The sequence below is a fragment of the Trypanosoma theileri genome (assembly GCF_002087225.1).
Source record: "Trypanosoma theileri isolate Edinburgh chromosome Unknown TM35_Tth_2_V1, whole genome shotgun sequence".
NCBI lineage: Eukaryota > Euglenozoa > Kinetoplastea > Trypanosomatida > Trypanosomatidae > Trypanosoma > Trypanosoma theileri.
In genome coordinates, this window is record NW_021639844.1 from 59,062 (window position 1) to 78,142 (window position 19,081).

Here is a 19,081-nt window from a genome sequence, read left to right on the forward strand (position 1 = left end):
GAAAGAAAAAAAAAAATTATTTTGCTATTGCAATTTAGCGCTATACCACTTCCATCTATCGCTTTTTTTTTTTTTTTTTCTTCGACATTCTATAAGAATACCTCTTTCTCACCATTACATACCATTCTCTCTTTTTGTTCTTTTTTTTTTGATTGACATGGTTACTTTTTTTTTTTCGTTTTTTTTTTTTCTTTTTGTTGTTGTTGTTGTCCTTTCTCACCTTCTTTTACTTTCCTTTCCCTTCTTCCCGCTCTTCCGCATCCTTTACGGCGAGGTGGTACATCCCATCCAGCAGCTGCTGTACATTCACTACCTGTTTTAAAAAGTTCAGCACTGTTGTGATGATGAGGAGTGGAATGACAATGGGCTGTGTCCACCACATATTCCCATATACACAGTAGACGTAGAAGAGCAGATAGGAGAACTCCTGCCCAATACAAAATGCCCCCATCACCTTACGATTCGAGTAGTATAATCGTAAAAGAGAAAAAATACTTTCCGAGACATCCTTATGTGTACTTTTCCGCATAAAGAGCGTTATGTAGGTGCGACAGAAGTGCGAGGCGATGTCGAGAAAGACCAGCACCGCGCAGAGTGTAGTAAAGCACGCCGGCATCCCCTTCTGTGCGGTGTGGCTCAACACCACCAGCAGCCCAGCAGTGGCCGCGCGGTCCGTCCACATGTCGAAGATGGCCCCAAAGTGCGAACACTGCCCAAAGGCCCGCGCAACAATACCGTCCGCCGCATCGAGCACAAAAGCCAAGGCGTAAGAGACGAGAAAAACAACAGGATAGGCGTCCAGCACGCAGAAGGAGAGAAGTGTTAACAACACACGACCATAGCCAATGAGATTTGGGTAGAAGAGGTAAATATCCACCGGCCGCACGGGACGCATACTGCCGGACATTTATTTGAGTGAACTCCATCAAGAAGAAGAAGTGGAAGAAGAAAGGGGGGAAAAGAAAAAAAAAAAAAAAAAATACGGAAGAGATATATATGGAAACTGAACAAGGAGACTTCATAAAAAATAAAATAAACCACCTGTATTCACCGAAAAATAAATAAATGTATATAAAAATGGGAAACAGAGTCCTGGCAACAGAAAAAAAAAAAAAAAAAAAAAAAAAAGAAGAGCAAATAATAAAGGAGAACGCTAATATCACTCAAAGTGATGTCAAAATAAAAAGAAGCTGTTAACATGTCTTCTTCTTGTTGTTGTTGATGTTCTTCTTTTTCTTTTTTTTTTCTCCTTCAGCTTAAACAAAAACCCCTTCAGCTCATTCCACCTCCCGCAGGAAACTGTTGTAATGGTGCCTTTTTTTTTCATTCTTCTTCCTTCCTTCCTTTTCGTTTACTTGCTGGGGCCCTCGCGGCGAATCTCATCCCGCATTTGATCCACGCTGAACGGACAGGAACGGTACTTCAGCACGGGGTAGCGGAAGTACACATTTTCACGCGCCACGTGCCGCTTCGCCAAACAACGATCACACAACTCCGCGCTGGCGTCCGTAAAGTGATCGAGTGTGAGGTGCAGGCCGCAGAGAACACAGAGACGTTTGCAATCCACACACACAAGTGAATGTGATGGCGCCGTTGTTTTGTTAAAATGCGCCGCCGGCAGCAGTCGTCGACAAGTGCTGCATTTGAGTCGAAGATTTTTCTTGGAGACTTGCAACGCCGTACTACGGGAAATGTACAGCACGGCCGTCCGCCACATCTTCTAATAATAACATAATCAAATAAGAAAGAACAGTAGAAATAAAATAAAAAAAAAAAAGAGAGAGAGAGAACATGTGAAGCGATTTAAAGAAGAAACGAAAAAAAAAAGAAAAAAAAAATTGAAAAATACAAGTAAAAATATATATATATATATATATAGGAAGGTGCATGTTGTGACTGTCATCATAGAAAAAAAAATAATATATATGTATATTCAAGTACAGGTACACCGATATATATGTATACATCCTGTCAAATCAGAGAACAGTCATGCTACACTGAAGTAGTATCACTTGATCTCCCATCTTCTTTTGAACCCGCTGTTGCACCTCATCTGCAAATTCATCAGGATTTCCAATTACTTTCATCCCACTCAAGTTTTTCCCTTTAAGCTGCCCATTTTGCAACAATTCTTCCGTAACAGTAGAGGAAAGACCTGGTTCTGCCTGTAATAAGATAGTTTTTCGATAATGTTCTGTTAATAACTCACGTACTACTGACTCCAGTGTTCGTTCATAAATTGGTAGAGTGCCTTTTTGGTAGCTGTTGCGCACAGCGAGAGGTCTAATCGTAGTATGGAACACAATTTGCATATCGGAGCCATTTTCTTCTTTTTTTGACGTTCCTGATTGAGAAGGAAAATTAGTAGTAGTAGAAGTAGAACTAAGCCAACGATTTTCTCCCGTTACGAAGCGGTTTATCGAAAGTTCTGGCCCAACATCTACAACTACAATAGATTCAGTGGCATGCAAGTACAAACGTACACTATAAATAAGCCAATTAACACTAATACGTTTTGTTACAATTGCTGAATCACCATCATTATTAAATACTTCCACCACTCGTTCTTTACCATTCCATCGGTTTCTAAGGACCGCATAGTTACTGGAAAACACTTGATAACGAGCATCACTTACAGGATATGGACATGTTGAAAGTGTGTAGCTACGTGTTGTGAAAAAGTACACAACAACAGTGAGAGCAGTAAAACCCAAAATACCATATAAACTAAGATTTGCTTTTAATCTACCAAGTGCAGCATTTGGTCCCATAGCATAGAATGCATCTACAAAGTCATAGCCCTTTGCACCGTACATATTTATCCCTACTCTTGAAGAAGGATATGATGTTGCCATCTCACTACTAGGAGTAGTAGTAGTAGTAGTAGAAACAGCAGAAATAATCTTTCGTCGCATGCTGCAGCGCAAAACGCTAAAATTCAATGGACATACTAAAGAGAGTTGACGTGAACGATTCCACATTATTTAGAGGATATATATATATATATATATATATATATATGTTGGGAAGGGAATGTGTGTATGTATGTATCTGAGGAGGTACTTAACCCTTCTGCTACAGAGAATTGAAACATTCCAATGGAGAGAAAAAGTGACCTGGTAACAAGAGCAAAAGTAAGGGAAAACCCCCTACAAGACATGAATTACACTAATCAGCCTTAGTAATAAATAATAATAAATAATAATAGTAATGGTATTATTAATAGTAGTAGTATAAGGTTCACATTACAGATAAATAGAAAAGAAAAACATATACCTACACAGCAGGATTCATTCTGTGAATCATTGCAAACAATATCTATTCCTCGTAGTTATCATATAATCCAAAGACAAAAAAGAAAACCAAACTCTCTGGAAAAGTGAAAAAGGTCAATTTTTTCGAGAACGATTGTGTCTTTTTCCAATATCCTCTGCAGCAGCTACCATTTCCTCAACACGTTGGGCCACATCTACACGCTCGCCCAATACAGAAGGCCGTTCAGGTTCTGTATTCCCTGATATGGTTTCAGGCTGTGATAAATTTGACGTTGTTGAATCTAATGTAATGGTTGTAGTAGTTTGCATCTGCTCTGTAGGAGTTTTCCCTGATGACTGATGTTTCCCTTTGCGCAGATCCTCCAGCAGCTGCTGAGAGGCATGCAGATGTATAGTAGACTCCTCAAGAGATTTCTCCGCCTTCTCTAGTGCATGAGCGGTAAGTGTGCAAAGTGCTTTCATCTGCCTAACACAGAGATCCCGCCGCTTTACCTCATAACTCTCCGCTGATTCTGCCTCCTCAATATCGGTTGCCAATTCCGATCGAATAGCCGCCAGTCGTTTCTCTCGCGCCTCCCTCGCCGCTCTCATCTCCTCCGCGGTGCGTGCTGTTCCTCCGCCCCCCGCTGCTGCTGGGCCAGTGGTGGCGATGGATGAGTCGGCGGCCATTCCGCTGGCGGTGATCGCCAACTGCTGCGCGACGCCGGCGGGCGGGGTGTCGGTGGCGACCCACAGCAGCAGGCGGGCGGTGAGATCGCCAAAGGCGGTGCCGCTGAAGCTCACGGCGGTGCTGATGCTGTTCACGCTGCGGAAGACCACCACGAGCCGCTCGCCGGCCACGTCCCAGCCGTCAATCGCCCCGCACTTCGCCACGAGGAGCCGCAGGAGATCGTCCCGCACCGCCGCCGGGCAGCCGTCAATGTACACCGTGCGGTGCAGCCGCCCAACAAGGTCAAGCGGCATGGACGGCAACAACACACTAAACAATGGGGGAAAAAGAAAGAAAGAAAGAAAGAAAAAAAAACAAAATGATGTGTAATCCAAAAGACAACCATAAAAGAAGAAGAAGGAGAATAGTAGTAATCAATATATACACACACACGCAGAGAGAGAGAGAGAGAGAAAGAGAGAATCAGCATAAGGAAAACGTCAAGGAGAACGTTAAGGAGAGAAAGGTCATTATGCTTTTTTTTTTTTTTAATAATAAAATAATAAAAAAGAAGAAAAAAAAAGAGTTTATCTCATCCATACCACATCAATAAAGAAATGGTTATTCTACATTAAGATCTATTTGGTTTTCTTTCAATTCTATCTATGAAAAGTGATAATGCTTCTACAAAAAGAAAAAAAAAAAATCACATGGATGGTGATCATATCTTACAATGGCCATGTGTGTATATATATATATATATATAAAAAAAAAACAGGGAAAATAATAGCAACAGAGCTATGTATGTATCGTATTCCTTTCTGTTCCATAGTCTTCTTCATAATAGTAAGAGAAATAAAACAAAGAAGAAGAAGAAAAAAAAAAAATGATCACCCCAAGAAAGAGTAATAATCATCTAAAAAACAACAATAATTAAAAATGATATTTGGCAGTTACAAAAACCGATTCACAACATATTATCCTTAATTATTCATTTATTTGATCATATAGTGTACTTTCTGATGCATTTGTGAGCTGTGAAAGAGATGTAATACTATCATCGAAACGCAGTCGAACAACGCAGTTATTTTCTACTTCTTCTTCTTCTTCCTCTTCTCGAGATACGGTGTAAATGCCACCAGCTCCGGTATAGTGAGGAACAACATAAAGCGACGTGGGAGATGAAGGAGCTAAAAGTGTCCCATGTTGTGTAAATGTAGTTCCGCTTCTATCGCTTCCACTACAATGCAAATGAGGTCGACTATAACTTGCCCCTTGAGTAGATGTTCCTACATCTTCAGAACCACTCTTCGAAGTCACCCCAGCGACAAGAGTAGCAGCATTATTAATAGTAGTATTAGTAGTAGAAATAGCAGTAGTAGAAACAACTGAAGGAATCCAATCACTCTGTGAAACAGATAAAATACTAGGGATACTCATACTTCGTAAATTTGGAATATAATCTGTTGAATGTGATGAACTAACTGTAACAAAGCTAGCACCAGAAACAGAAGCACTTCGAGCTGCTGATGTTACTTTATTCCCAGTAGAGACAGCAGTAGGAGTTCGTCCAAGAGTTAAATTTAAGAAACTATTTTGCGTTTCCTGATGATCTTGATTATTTTCAAGATCATGCCTATATTCATGCTCATAATATCTTTCTTTTTCTTCTTCTTCTTCTTCTTCTTCTCTTCCTCGATTGTACTGTTTTTGTTCGTACTGTTGTTGTTGATGTTGTTGTTGTTGTTGTTGAAATACTTCAGGACTAGGTACTGGAAATTCTGTGAATGCGGTTTCCCAATGTAAGGGTGTAGCTGAACAGTCCACACTTACTGGACTTGGAAGAACTGTATCCATTCCATTTGGACGTGAATTAGATCTCTCATTTCGAATAAATGGGTGCTGTAAAGCCTCCATGCATGAAATTCGTTTAGACTCATTCACACATAGAAGTGCAGCAATAAACTCACGTGCTTCTATAGAGAGATATTCCGGATAGTATATATTACCTCTTGTAATACGACTACATGTTTCCCCTGCAGATTGGTGTTCAAATGGTGCTTGACCACACAACATACGGTATGCCAGTACACCAACAGACCACACATCTGCCTTTGTGGTACAACCACGTCTTGAAATAAGTTCTGGTGAAAGATAATCTAAAGTTCCACATAATGTATATCGTCTACTATAGCGTATATCTCCCTGGTTAAGACGTACAGCCCATGAAAAATCTGCTAATTTTACTTCTTTCGATTTAAATAATATATTTTCTGGTTTTACATCTCGATGAATAATATCTCTTTCATGCAAGAATGTTAATGCTAAGAGGAGTGGTCGCAAAATAACACGTACCTCATCTTCTAAGAGTCGCTGATTTTCTCGACTTTCTAAAAGCATCTGTAAATTTCCTCCTTCAGCGTACTCCAAAACTAAAAAAATATTCATATCATCCCAGAAGTATGCAAAAAGTCGGAGAATATGAGGATGGTAACGTCCTGAATATTCCTGTAATTCTATCTCACGTCTTAACTGATGAAAAAGATTATGATAACGTATCATATTCTTTGAAAGACATTTAAGCACTACCGCACACTTTGTACTCTTCTCACGTGCAAGATAAATTTTACCAAAACGTCCTTCATCTAGTTTACGTGCAATATCAAAATCATCTAAAGACCACATACGTTTCTTTCCAGTTTCATATTCGGTAAACTTTGGATAGTGAAAATTGGTCAAAAAATAAGTTTCGTTATTCATCTTTACTGTTTCGCTTCCCTTTGAAGTTGGTGTTGATGTTGTTGTTGTTGTTGCTTCTAATTTTTCACGTTGATCTACCGGTGGTGGTGGTGGTGAAGAATAAGAAGAAGAATAACAACAATGAGTTTGCTGCACCTCATGCATATTATAAATGCTAGTATAAGGATCACTAAGAGTGTTTAAGGTGCTTCCATCGTTGTAGCTGCAGTTATTACCACTCTTCTGCCAGTCGTATAGCCAATGACTCTCAGACCTTGTGGAGTGCATTTCGGCGATTTGCTACAGAATACAGCACCTTTCTACTACACACTCACTTTTATATATATAAAACAACAGAAAGAATGTGAACAACAGGAAGAAGCAAATACATATATAAATATACATATCAAAACAGTCATTAGGAAAGAAACAGACCAAAACGAAAAAAAAGAGAAAAAAAAAAAGTACAAGTACATGAGAGCTCAATCAGCAGATGAAGGAGTACGCAATCAGAGTTCTAGAACTCTACTCCAATGAAAGTAAAAACAAGGAATGAATCCCTAAAATAAAACAAATATACACACACAGAGAGACAGAAACAAAGAGAGGGAGAGAGAGAGAGAGAGAGAGAGAAAAAAAAAAATTGGCAAAAACGTGCACACAAAGCGAACAAGCATACACGGTTATAGTAATTAAAAGCAAAGAATACAAGCGAACCAATTACAAGAAAAAAAAAAAAAAAACGAGCACATCAGCGTTGCGCGTTCTGAAGTTTCCCTTCAAGATGCTTCACCTTTTTCTCTAAATATGCAATAGAGGCCTGCAGATGGAGGAGTGCGGGCTCAGCAATGAGTTTTTCCATTGTATAGAGCTGAACTTCCTGCAGTGCACGTGCAGCGGATACGGCGTCCACCGCCCCGCCGGTGCGTTTTCGCACGAGTTCAACAGCTTCTTCTATTTCTGTAGCGAATACTTGCAACATTTCATGAGTTAGATCCCGAGAGAGCGAGGACGGTGACAATTTGTCGAGGCGTGGCACAATTTCAAAGTCCACCATAATGTGTGAGTCGCCCGCTCCTGTTTGAAAGCAATGAATGGAGACGGCGCTCTTCTGCGAGGTGTCTGTGTAGAAGACGCTGAAGATGAGGCCGACCCAGCCGCTCTCGAGTTGTTGGTAGTCGCGCTGCGAGCGGAGATCGACGTGCGAGGGGTACGGGGTGATGCGGGGGTGGCTGTGGTACCAGCCGACGACACACCCGCCCCGCCGCTCCGCCTCCGCCGCGACCGCCGCGAGTTCCGTCGGGGCGATTTCGACGCGGTCTTTTCGCCGCACGCTGCGCTGCACGACGGCGGCCCCCCACACGTGCGCCCACTTGCGGCCCGCCCCGCCCGCCGGAGAGGAGGAGGGCTGAATGTCGCCGAGGAGAACCCCCATCACCTCCTCCTGCTCCGTCGTGAGGGCGTGGGCCAGACAGGCCTGCACAACACTCTCCGCGAGATAGACGCGATCCAACACGGCGGTCTTGTCAGTCATCGCCTCTTTTCCGCCCACCGACGTTCTCCTTCACTACAAGAGACAATCCGGAGAAGAAGAAGAAGAAGAGGGAAAGGGGGAGATACAAAAAAAAAAAAAAAAAAGAGTATCTACCACGAGAACTACTACTAAAAAAAGATACCACTATAACTTGTTTCAACTACAAGCAATATCTTACTCTATAAATAGAGGAAATACTTGTTTTTTTTTTCTTTTGTTCTTATTTTTATTATTATTTTCTCTTGTACCTATACTATTATATATATATATATATATATATATATATATATATAGAGAGAGAGAGAGGGAGAGCAACAAAAAAAAAAAGCATTTTGATTATTCCAACCATAACACACCCATCTAGAAACAAGGACATTGTCAAATATTAAAAAAAAAAAAAAATTATTATTATTATATGTCATCCACAGATAGAGACAAAGAAAAAAACACCACAGAAATATATTACGTACTTGTACAAACCAGACGTAATACTTCTTATTTCCACTGGATTAAACACAACAATGAACAGGGGCATCTAGTTCATCACGTAAAATTATGATGAAACCGTCAAGTTTCTTCACCTACATGTGTATAAAAATGCAGGTGATGATTACCCCAAAACAAAAAAAAAAGAGAAACACAGTAAATAAGTACGAAAGAGAGAAAATGCCAAAAAAAAAGATGTCAAAAAAAAAACAGAATCTTCTGCTTGTGGCATCGTTTTTTTTTTTTTTTGTTTTTTTAAACTTCCCCAACACAACCACCGGCTCCAAGTCACAACTCCCAATAACCAAGAGATTATTACATTACACATACTCCTCTCTCTTGTATCTGTAATCTCTCTCCTTTTCCCACACACCACAGATTCACAGAGAGAGAGAGAAAGAAAGGGAGATACACTCACATAGAGACACAAACGCATCCTCTCTCTCCCACTCCCTCTCTCTCCATCTATCCAAATCTATAAATAGATTTGCTTTATTTACTCTACTCTTTCTCTTTTTTTCACTTTTTCTATTATTCTCATTCTTTTTTTTTTCTTTCACTCTTTATCTCTATACTCGGGTCTGATTCTCAACCACTGTACGGAAGAGAGCCACCACCGCATGCTGCGGCAATTCACCAATGATCTCCCACGCCTGAGGATCTTCAGATATAAGCACACTAAAATTACTCGCAACGTAATTGATGGCACGTTCATGAAGTTCTAATACGTGATGTTTCACTGCATATATAAGCAGACGTAAAGCATTCTGGTAATTAAATGCATCATCAGCCTCTTTTCTAAGTTGTCCATCCATACCAAACACAGTGTGCATTTTAAATACAATTGCCACATCTTCTGCGGAAAAATCTCGATAAATGTCAAGGTGATGACGGTAAATACCAATTAAAAGTTTTTGCCATGACCGTTGTGAAAAATCAAATTCAGGGGAAGTAAAGGGCGGTAATGCCACTGTTGACCGTGGATTCATTGCTTGTGAAAAAAGAACACAACGTGAAGCCAATATGTAACGGTGTGCTTTTATTACCAATTGTTTTGGGCCTACGATAAGATCCATATCACTGTATTCACCTGATTCTGCCAACCATGCAATTTGTTTACCAAGTGTATTCTTGGCAACAGGAATTTCCACCTGTGGTACAGGTTCCTTATCACGTAAAATAAGAGAAAGGCGACGGAATAAATGACCAGGAATTTCTTCAAATTTTGGATCTTGAATAAGGTAATCATAATTATCTAAAAGAGCACGAAGATACATAGCGTTAAGTACCTCATCACCAGCGTTGTATCGTGTCAATACAATAGGAAGAATATTTTCATATGAAAGAAGTGGTCGCACATATTTTAAACACATACCACATAAGTCATAAAACTCACATGCACTAGAAAGTAAGTAAAGATCTAATAATGCCTCAGGTGGTAATATTCCTTGTTCCGGATATTCTTCTGTGTAAACATATCGTAGAAACGTAGAAAAAACATCTACAGAAACGGCTATCGCTACAATACATCCTGGTTGAAGTGGAAGCATAGCCTCTGGTAATAATGGACGCATACGAGCCACCACCACACATCTATGCGCTTTAATTCGTACACCTTGTACATCAAAGGTCATATCTGCAAGAGCCTCAAGATGTTCAAAAGGATATAAAAGAGAAGCTCGTACAGTTTGTTGTATACCTGGATTACTAGGACTTTTAGTAGGTGCAAGTACAAGACGTCTACCTGTAGAAATAGAACGTGAGGCACTACCATTTATTTGATCTTGCGGTGGTTGCATTCGAGTAGATCCACGAACAGATTCATTATGATGGCGATTTACCACTGCAGGAGGTGAGGCGGAGGCCCTACGTGAAATACTTTTCTCATGTGTAACTGTAGTTTCTAATATTTTTAATAAAATCTCAATATCAATACAACGCATTCCAGAACTTTCTTCCACAAATGCAAACTCAGCATCTGGTTGAAGTAAACGTTGTAAAGGAATAAAATAATTCATTCCCCATGCACTACCGGATTTATTAAACGAACAACGAAATGTATGACTCTTTGATAATTGTAAATCTTCATAACACATTAGAGTTAGTTTAAACTGTGCAACTACAGCTGCATTCGTACAACTTTGAAGATGTAGAGAAAGGAACATCTCATCTCCCTGCACAGCCCGTCGCTGCTGTAGATGTAAACGCCAAATATGACCCCCAATACCAAATTTTGGACTATAGTGTGATCTCTCCGGTGTCATTTCTCGAACTGTACTCACAGGGCAGCGGTAGCGAAACCGGGCACTGTTCTCAGAAAGAATCTCCAGACTTTCCACACACTCCATATCTCTCTAAGGTTGGAAGCAGTTTGTGGTAGTAGTAGTAATAGTAATAATAAATAAAAAATATATAGTAATAACAATGGCAAGATGATGAAACTAAAAAAAAAATTAAAACAAAGACAAAATGTCGACAAACTTCTTCTTCTTATCCTCTATCGTTATTGATAACGATAAATCAAGATCAAACGTTTATTCTTTTCTTCTTTTCGATTTTTCTTCTTGTTCTTTCGTTTTCACCTTTCCTTTCGTTTTCCTGTTTTTCTTTTTTTTTTTGTCTTTGTTCTCTCTACTTTATTACCTCTTGCTTTCTCTTTTTTTTTCTCTCTACCTTATGCTTCTCTTGGCGTTTTCTCTTTCTCTACTTGTTGTTCTCTGTAATACACTTGTTTTTTGTTGGGTATATTTAAAGCTTCACCAAAAGCCCCTAATAGATCTTTTTCTCCTCTTTTTTTTTTTTAAATCTATCTCTCTTAATTCTTTGTAAAGACCCTTTTTTTTATTTCTTCAAAGAGAGAATATAAATATATTTAATCCTTTAAATGGGGTCTTCTTAGAGATTGTGGGGCCTTGAAAAGAAAATTCAAATAAGAAGAAAAGAAGCAAGAGAGTTTGAAAAAAAAAAAAAAGAAACTCAATTCCACATGTTTAACAATTGAGAGGAAAGAAATCAAACAAAATGAAATAAAAAATAACAAAACGATAAAACGGAAAGAATGGTGAAACAACAAGAAACGAGAAGAAACAAAAAAAAAAACACCTCTTCTTGGAAAAGAAGCAAAATAATCAATCACAATGAAAGAAATGAAAAGGTAAGAGAAAATAACAGCATCCGAAACAACATAAAGGATTTTTTCTTTCTTTCTTTCTAGAAAAAAAAAAAAAAACACGTGAGTATTTATTTCACTCATTTTTTTTTTCTTTTCTTTTCTTTTTTTCACTTTCACTTTTCCCCCCATTCACGCCAGTAATTGTAGTGAGGCTGAATCCGTTTCACGTTGAAGTAAATTCAGCTGCTCTCTTGCCAAATCCCGCAAATAATCCACCCGCTGCAGCAGTTGCATATAAGCCCCGCTGGCCGCATGGGCATCCAGCCACTCGGACAACTCACAGAGCCGATCCATGTACTCCCGCTGCCCAGGGTACTTCGCATCCCCAATCAACGTCTGCGCCAGCAGTGAGAAGCGGGCCAACAACACCTCCCGCAGGGCCTTCTCATGCGGGGCCATACACCCCATGCGTACAGTGAAGTCTGAGATGTGCCGTACAATCGTGCGGGGGCCACTCAATCCACGTAGTAACATTCCACTGCGTTCGCGAATTGCCACCAACAGTGGCTCATGCGACATGTCTGGATGGTTTGAAATATCACGTGCCTCTACAAGTACTCGCCGTAAATGTGGTTCAAATGTATTCAGCCACCATCCGCAGGCCACCTCTACACCAGACCGCACATGATCCTCACGTACACCACGGCACATCTTCTCATACGCGGCAACAGCGAGTTGCATCCACGCGCGATTCACTTCAACCAACGCCTCACGTACCGCACTGTTGTCCATCAATGTTTCGCTACGTTCAAGCAACACAAGGAAATTCGTATCCATCACCGCCACATTAGAGACAAAAGACGCACAAAATTCACGTATATCTGTCAGTACTTCCAGTTTCTCAAGTGTTTCCTGCTGTTCCCGACACCACACAAGCAACTTTTGCTGATCTTTAAAAAGATCTGCAGTATTTTCACATAATAAATGTCGACGATGACGTTCACGATTAAGAAGTGAAATAGCTTGCAACTGCATTTTTACCACTTGTTCATATTGTCCACGTAATACACGAGTAGATAACATTACACTTCCTGTACGTTCCACCTTTTCTAAAATGGAAATAGAATGATTCATAGCTGTATTAAAAGGAGCCCATGAGTTACATATTTCAAACACAACAGTATCTTGAAGCATAGATGGAGAACATGATAGCACATGCGATAGTCGCTCTCGTTGTAATGCCAACTGACTGTAAACCGCAGCCCACCGCCTTATACAATCACTCACAGGAATTAATGTGGACACATCAATATTTTCACCATTTTTAATACCACTACTACCACCTTCACTACAACGAAATTGTTGAAGTTGGTTAAGCAACATTTCACGACGATTTAAAGCAGTTTGTCGTCTCTGAACAGCTGCTGCATGGCGTTCCTCATCTGATAATGACACCATACGCTCAAGAAAGTTTTGTTGCTTTGATAATGCCTGCATTTCTGCCTCAGCAAGATTCATATGTGCCTCTAAAGTACTGTTACCGGTGTTTCCGCTGGCTACCAGCGTCTGACGGAGTTTCTCCGTTTCTAATTTTGCAATTTCCCTAAAACTGTTGGGCATCACCATGTATTCTGTCGAATAAGAATCGACTCGTTAATATTAGCGTTCCCGCTTTTCTTTCTATTTGTATATATAAATGTATATATGTGTGTATGTTTTCTTTTCTTTTCTTTTCTTTTCCTCTTGACTTTCTAGCTAATATTCTTCTTGATGAACCTATGGGTGGTGTGTTTGTTTGTTTTTTCGTTTTTTCTTAGTTTTTAATTCCTTCCTTCACTCTATTCTGTACACACAAACACACACACCTTCTCTTTTGTTCCTTCTTTGATAAAAAGTACGCACCTGGTGTGTTGTTTAACTACCAATCATCATCACAAAATGAGTCAAGGCATATAATCACAGAAAGAAAGAAATAAAAATACAAATTCAAAGAAGAAAATAAAAAATAAACGAGAGTCATATATATATACAAGTATAAACTTCTAGGGAAACAAATGGAATTAGTACACAATAACAGTTATCATTCATTTTTTTTTTTTGAAGTAGAAATAACAAAAATTCGATGTTCCCAAAAAGGATGAATAAAAAACCTAAGACAGGAAAAACAAAAAACGACTTTTTGTGGCAGTCTAAGCAAAGGAATTAAAAAGAAACGTAGAACAAATAAAAGACGGGAACTCATGTAGAATCTCGTCTCTTTTCTCTTTTTTTTTTTTTTTTGTTCGCTATAGACCTTTAGATCTCTTGTTTTCACTCTCCCACATACGCACACACACAGTCTCTCTCTCTCTCTCTCTTTCTCTTTCAAATTGTTCGTTCGAGACGTGTACATTGTATGGCTCTACCTCTGTATATATGTATATAAATATCTTCAGGTTGTCCTACTTTTCTTTTGTTGTTCTTGCTCATATATTGGTTCGTCCCACACCACCAGCATCACCTCCTCCTTCAACCCTGACTACCACTATACTACCCACTGCCACTATCAGTCACTGTTTTTTTTTTCCCACCTAGATAATGGAAACTTCTCCATTGTATCAAAAAGATGTCTCACTGTTGACGCAGATGAGATCATACCAGCTTGTGTATTTTTCATTATCCTGATAAATATACTTCATGGAAGTTCGCATAGACGGTTGCAACGCCTCTCCATGAAAGAAGAACAATGGCATGACGATCATCCAGAGTACCCCGGAGCATAAGCGAAATGCGGTTGGTGTTAACTTAATGTTGTGCCTTTCAGCGAGGATGCACACGCCAGCGCTTATAATGCGTGAGAGAATGTAGAGTGCCATCTGCACAGCGACGGGTGTCTGTTCGCCCCAGAAGGCGCAGCCGACAATAAAGCCGGCGAGGGCGGAGTGCCACACCCGCTGGCCGCCCTCGAGCCGCGCGAGGAGCCCGCGGAGCAGCGAGACGGTGAGGCCCGTCGCCCCGAGCGCAACGGCGTGGCGGCGGGTGGCGGTGAAGACGCGGCGGAGAATGACGGCGAGCGGGGCGTGCGTCCAGACGATATTTAACACCAGCGCGTGCGGGGCCCGAATGCGGGCGCCGTAGACAAAACCGTTGCGGAATCCCTTCACGGCGTCCAGCAGCAACTTGTAGCGGCCGGAGCGGATCATGTCGTCCACAAGCCGCAGGGCCGCAGCGGGCGGAGGGGCAGCAGGCGAGGTGGAGCTCATTTCTCACACACTAACAAAGAGAAAGAGAAAGAAAAAGAAATAAAGAGAGAGAAAGAAAGAGTAAATAGACTCCTTATGGATGTAGGGAACCACCAAGAATGACTATAGATATAGGGATAGAGGTAGAATACCTAGTCAACATAGAAAGAGAGAATATATAAATGTGTGTGTACGTATGTGTACACTACTTTGTAAGAAACGATAAATGGAAATAAAACAAACGATAAAAAACAAAAAGAGAGGGATGGGATTGAAAATTCACTTTTAGTTTCCTCAAAGTGATAAAGTTCAAAAAAAGAAAAGAAAAAAACATCCCAAACTCAAAACTTCATATCACATAGCATGTGTGAGTACATTAACCCACGTGGAACGTGAAGATAACGCTTCAAGGCGCGGTGCAACTGGAAGCTGACGTTCCATTAATAACGTCACAGTTCCTCCATCATATCGTTCGGTACCTTTATGTGGATCTAGTATTCTCCCTTGCAACTGTTTCCGCACACGATATCCTCGCATGCCTAACCCTGCGCAAACATCTATACAAGATGTAGTTCCTACACCTTTTCCTTCTCCTGGTATTACAACCTCCATACAACTATACTTTCGATCAACGGCGTTAAAATTAGGCGAAGGTGGTGGGAGAACAGAAAGTTCAAGCCGCTCTATGCATGTTAAGATGTCTTGATAGAGTGATTGCTGCAAGATCGGCGGCCACTCACCACAACGAAGAAAATCTACAACTGTAGAAAATGCCTCTCCACTCACACCATACTTAAGCGGCATTAAATGAATATCTGAAGTATCATCGTAGAGTGGGAAATCGTCACTAAATAGGGATACAAGTTTACTCTTCTGCTGCTTACGAAGTGTACCAAGCGTCGTGCAACATAATAATTCTCCACAACGAATAGTAACACAATGGTAAAATGCTTCATCCATTTTTAAATGAATTATTACGCTTCGTTTCCGCTCTAATAATGTAAGAATAACAACAATAGAAACGAAAATAAAAATAAAAAAAAAAAAAACAAATTTAGCAACAAGGTTCCTTTTTTACTCAATCGTCAACAAACCCTATGGAAATAACTCTCATGTAATGAATGGGTTTGTGTAGCTCAAACCAAGAAATAATAAAAAAAAAAAGAAGAAACGATCATCATTATTACACAATCTCAAGAGATTTTTTCCAAGGACAAAATGTTTCCAACTATCTTTATATCTCTTGCATACACACACACACACTCTCTCTCTCTCTCTCTCTCTTGATTTTTAGCATGCACTGCTCTATCAAGTTAGTAATGTTTTATCTTCCCTCTCCACCTTACAGCTGTGGAGGAACCTCTTTCGGTGCTGCCAACTCCGGGGCTGCATTACTTGGCCGCCACACAGAGGCAGCAGAGCAACGTGGGCAACGCGGAATTATCTTTGATGGTCGCGCATCACCAAGCACAGTAGTCTTATAAGAACAATGTTCACATTCAATGAAATGTCTAGTTGTTTCACCTGCTATCAAGGTATGATGAAGCATTTTACAACGTTCATTACGTTTCATATACCAACGATCACATTGACGACAAAAAACGCATTTTACTTTTTGTTCTGTAATCTTTGAAAGTGCCTCTAAAGCTTTATCCTGTGTGAGACGACGTTCCATACGTTGTTCAAATTGTTGTTTGACATTTATTTTACGAAGTTCTTCGTTTGTACTTTGCATAGATCCAGCCACTACTCCAAGCAGTGAAACAGGTCGAGGAGCATTACCAGATTGCCTCTGTTGTTCTTCATTAGTGAGAGTTGATCCACTTTTTGAAAGAAGACCGTCATTTCGAAGTTGACGTGCCACAGTAGAGACGAGAGCACTTGTTGTGCCGTTTGATCGCTTCGTAACAACATGATTCGCGTAATCTTCACGGCGAAGAAGAACTTCATTGAAACCACCACCACCACGCATCGGTGCAAAGGCTGTTGAGCTATCACTAGTTAAAGGAGCATACTGTGCACGAATAGCCTCCAATTCCTTTTCTGTACTTGAAATAGTATTTGATGATGTTCTTGCTGTGGTTGCTGTGGTTGTTGGTAACTTATTTTGTATAGCTGACGTTAATGTACTTTTTACACTTTCACTTCGAGTTCGTTTTACTCCTGTTTCATTTCTTCCCATGGCTCGTTGTAGTAGTCGTTGGGTTTCTTTCGCATCCTCTTGGTCTACTGCGGCGGCCAGCACCGCCCGACCTCGCGAGGTCACTCCGAGTGCTGTTGGTGTATTAAACACCCGCGTTGTATCTCGACAAATGCCGGTGACTGGCAATGCCCGGCCGGCCACTACACCCGCGTAGGCCCCACCAGCGGAACTCACATCGGAAGCCGAAGGGGAATGTGTGGGAAGACCACAGGATCCCTTTACCGTTAAAAATCCCTGCTGTTGCCTCGCTAGGGCTTGTAGTGTACTTTTTGATGCGGTTGGCATAGCAGGATTAAGTGATGAAAGATTTACACGTGTTGTACCTGCAGGAAGGGCAGCATTAACAGAAGAAGAAGAAGAACGATTGGTACCCCATGGGGTTTGCATCTTTGTTGTTGTTGTTGTTGTTGTTGTTGTATTAACTGAAATATTACCACGTGCCTCGCGGCGAAGATTCATCGCATGGTGAGAACAGTATTTTGATAACGCACTGTTCACCATGTAATTACAATGTTCACCTGTACGTTGTTGAATTCCCTGACATGTTCCAAGATCCGCTGCATAACCAAGTACACGTACCTGCTCACTCGTCACCACCTTTAACATTTGTGAACCATTATCATTATTAGAATTTCCAGTAGTAGAAGTATAAGAAGAAGAGGTAGAGGAGGATGTTCCCCCTCGATTCTCCATTCGTTGCACTCCCGAAAGTCCTAGAACTACTCCATTTGCAAGTTTAGTGTAGTGTACATCAAATGCTGATCCACCAAACAAAATAGCCATTTCTTCTATTGGTGTAGGAAAAGGTCCTTGCATATTCCAAAGAGATATAACCCCATAAGCATGTTTTCCATTTTTTTGTTTTGGATCTGTCTTGCGCGTTACTACTCCAATAATCATTAGTGATTGTTGTGTATCTCCTCCATTAAGGATACGACGTGCTTCTGTAAACGTGCGGAAAGGATGTTGAACTAATATAACAGGAAGTTGTTCACAGCTTTTTGTAGGTCGACTAATATTTATTCCACTTTTAGGTTCTTTTACAAGTGTCGCTCTGGGACGATGTTGCCGTTGTCCGACTGTGTCAATATCGTCTACAAGACTCTCGTTTGAAGTTCCTTGAACGATACTCATAATAGATGCTGCTGCTGATGATGTTGATGTTGTAGCCTTGTTTAAGACCTCTGTAATGGAAACACTACTAATACTGCTCTGTGTACGTTGAAAAGACTCAACGTTTCCTCCTATTATGTTATTGTTCTCATAACTGCCAGAGAGTGGTAGCGCTGCGGAATGAGAATTGATAGACTCTTCTTTTGCTCCTGGTGTATCAAAAACAGCAAAGAGATCATCATCATCATCATCATCATCATCATCATCGCCGTTGTTGTTGTTGTTGTTGTTGTTGATGCTATTGACACAGTTAACTGACTCCGTCATTTTTTTAGTCAATTGGTTTGGTTTGTTTTTCCCCCTTTTTTTTTTTTCTTAATAGCCTTTACCAACAGAGACACTTCCAATAAAAAAGAATGGAGAAAAAAAAAAAAACATTTGAAAAAACAAATCTAAACACAGTGTTTTTCACATATAGTAAAAAGAGCAAAAATAAAAAAAAATTAAACATCTATAAAGCGAATTTTTTTTTTGTTATTTCTTTCGTTCTTCTGCATGAACTTCATTCCATAAAATATTTACATTCCAGGTAATAATAATAGAAAAAGTAAGAACAAAAAAATCCATGATCATTAGATTATATATATATACATATATATATAACCATTTATACATCCATTGTCTGAGGTTCAAATAAGAACGAGAAGTTCATTGTACATTCTGAAATTCCAATAACATCTAGGAAGTTC

General features: G+C 40.2%; 11 protein-coding genes across 11 annotated transcripts; all 11 read right to left on the reverse strand.

Annotated features, from left to right (window-relative positions):
* Positions 1–226: 226 nt before the first annotated feature.
* Positions 227–907, reverse strand: TM35_000021240 (phosphatidyltransferase; the record flags this gene model as incomplete). The annotated part of the gene is made up of 1 exon (XM_029021442.1): positions 227–907. One exon carries the CDS (start codon positions 905–907, stop codon positions 227–229), a length of 681 nt encoding a protein of 226 aa, XP_028886864.1.
* A 444-nt stretch (positions 908–1,351) lies between these two features.
* Positions 1,352–1,717, reverse strand: TM35_000021250 (uncharacterized protein; the record flags this gene model as incomplete). The annotated part of the gene is made up of 1 exon (XM_029021443.1): positions 1,352–1,717. The coding sequence occupies one exon, from the start codon at positions 1,715–1,717 to the stop codon at positions 1,352–1,354; it is 366 nt and encodes a 121-aa protein (XP_028886865.1).
* A 259-nt stretch (positions 1,718–1,976) lies between these two features.
* TM35_000021260 (uncharacterized protein) lies at positions 1,977–2,981 on the reverse strand (the record flags this gene model as incomplete). Its single annotated transcript, XM_029021444.1, has 1 exon — positions 1,977–2,981. The coding sequence occupies one exon, from the start codon at positions 2,979–2,981 to the stop codon at positions 1,977–1,979; it is 1,005 nt and encodes a 334-aa protein (XP_028886866.1).
* Positions 2,982–3,389: 408 nt separating this feature from the next.
* On the reverse strand, positions 3,390–4,238 carry TM35_000021270 (uncharacterized protein; the record flags this gene model as incomplete). The annotated part of the gene is made up of 1 exon (XM_029021445.1): positions 3,390–4,238. The coding sequence occupies one exon, from the start codon at positions 4,236–4,238 to the stop codon at positions 3,390–3,392; it is 849 nt and encodes a 282-aa protein (XP_028886867.1).
* Positions 4,239–4,911: 673 nt separating this feature from the next.
* TM35_000021280 (putative protein kinase) lies at positions 4,912–6,951 on the reverse strand (the record flags this gene model as incomplete). Its single annotated transcript, XM_029021446.1, has 1 exon — positions 4,912–6,951. The coding sequence occupies one exon, from the start codon at positions 6,949–6,951 to the stop codon at positions 4,912–4,914; it is 2,040 nt and encodes a 679-aa protein (XP_028886868.1).
* Positions 6,952–7,414: 463 nt separating this feature from the next.
* TM35_000021290 (Mov34/MPN/PAD-1 metallopeptidase) lies at positions 7,415–8,197 on the reverse strand (the record flags this gene model as incomplete). The annotated part of the gene is made up of 1 exon (XM_029021447.1): positions 7,415–8,197. One exon carries the CDS (start codon positions 8,195–8,197, stop codon positions 7,415–7,417), a length of 783 nt encoding a protein of 260 aa, XP_028886869.1.
* A 1,055-nt stretch (positions 8,198–9,252) lies between these two features.
* On the reverse strand, positions 9,253–11,031 carry TM35_000021300 (uncharacterized protein; the record flags this gene model as incomplete). Its single annotated transcript, XM_029021448.1, has 1 exon — positions 9,253–11,031. The coding sequence occupies one exon, from the start codon at positions 11,029–11,031 to the stop codon at positions 9,253–9,255; it is 1,779 nt and encodes a 592-aa protein (XP_028886870.1).
* Positions 11,032–11,984: 953 nt separating this feature from the next.
* Positions 11,985–13,421, reverse strand: TM35_000021310 (uncharacterized protein; the record flags this gene model as incomplete). Its single annotated transcript, XM_029021449.1, has 1 exon — positions 11,985–13,421. The coding sequence occupies one exon, from the start codon at positions 13,419–13,421 to the stop codon at positions 11,985–11,987; it is 1,437 nt and encodes a 478-aa protein (XP_028886871.1).
* A 971-nt stretch (positions 13,422–14,392) lies between these two features.
* On the reverse strand, positions 14,393–15,037 carry TM35_000021320 (peroxisomal membrane protein 4; the record flags this gene model as incomplete). The annotated part of the gene is made up of 1 exon (XM_029021450.1): positions 14,393–15,037. The coding sequence occupies one exon, from the start codon at positions 15,035–15,037 to the stop codon at positions 14,393–14,395; it is 645 nt and encodes a 214-aa protein (XP_028886872.1).
* A 333-nt stretch (positions 15,038–15,370) lies between these two features.
* Positions 15,371–15,976, reverse strand: TM35_000021330 (uncharacterized protein; the record flags this gene model as incomplete). The annotated part of the gene is made up of 1 exon (XM_029021451.1): positions 15,371–15,976. One exon carries the CDS (start codon positions 15,974–15,976, stop codon positions 15,371–15,373), a length of 606 nt encoding a protein of 201 aa, XP_028886873.1.
* Positions 15,977–16,358: 382 nt separating this feature from the next.
* TM35_000021340 (minichromosome maintenance protein 10) lies at positions 16,359–18,659 on the reverse strand (the record flags this gene model as incomplete). Its single annotated transcript, XM_029021452.1, has 1 exon — positions 16,359–18,659. The coding sequence occupies one exon, from the start codon at positions 18,657–18,659 to the stop codon at positions 16,359–16,361; it is 2,301 nt and encodes a 766-aa protein (XP_028886874.1).
* Between the last annotated feature and the right edge of the window lie 422 nt (positions 18,660–19,081).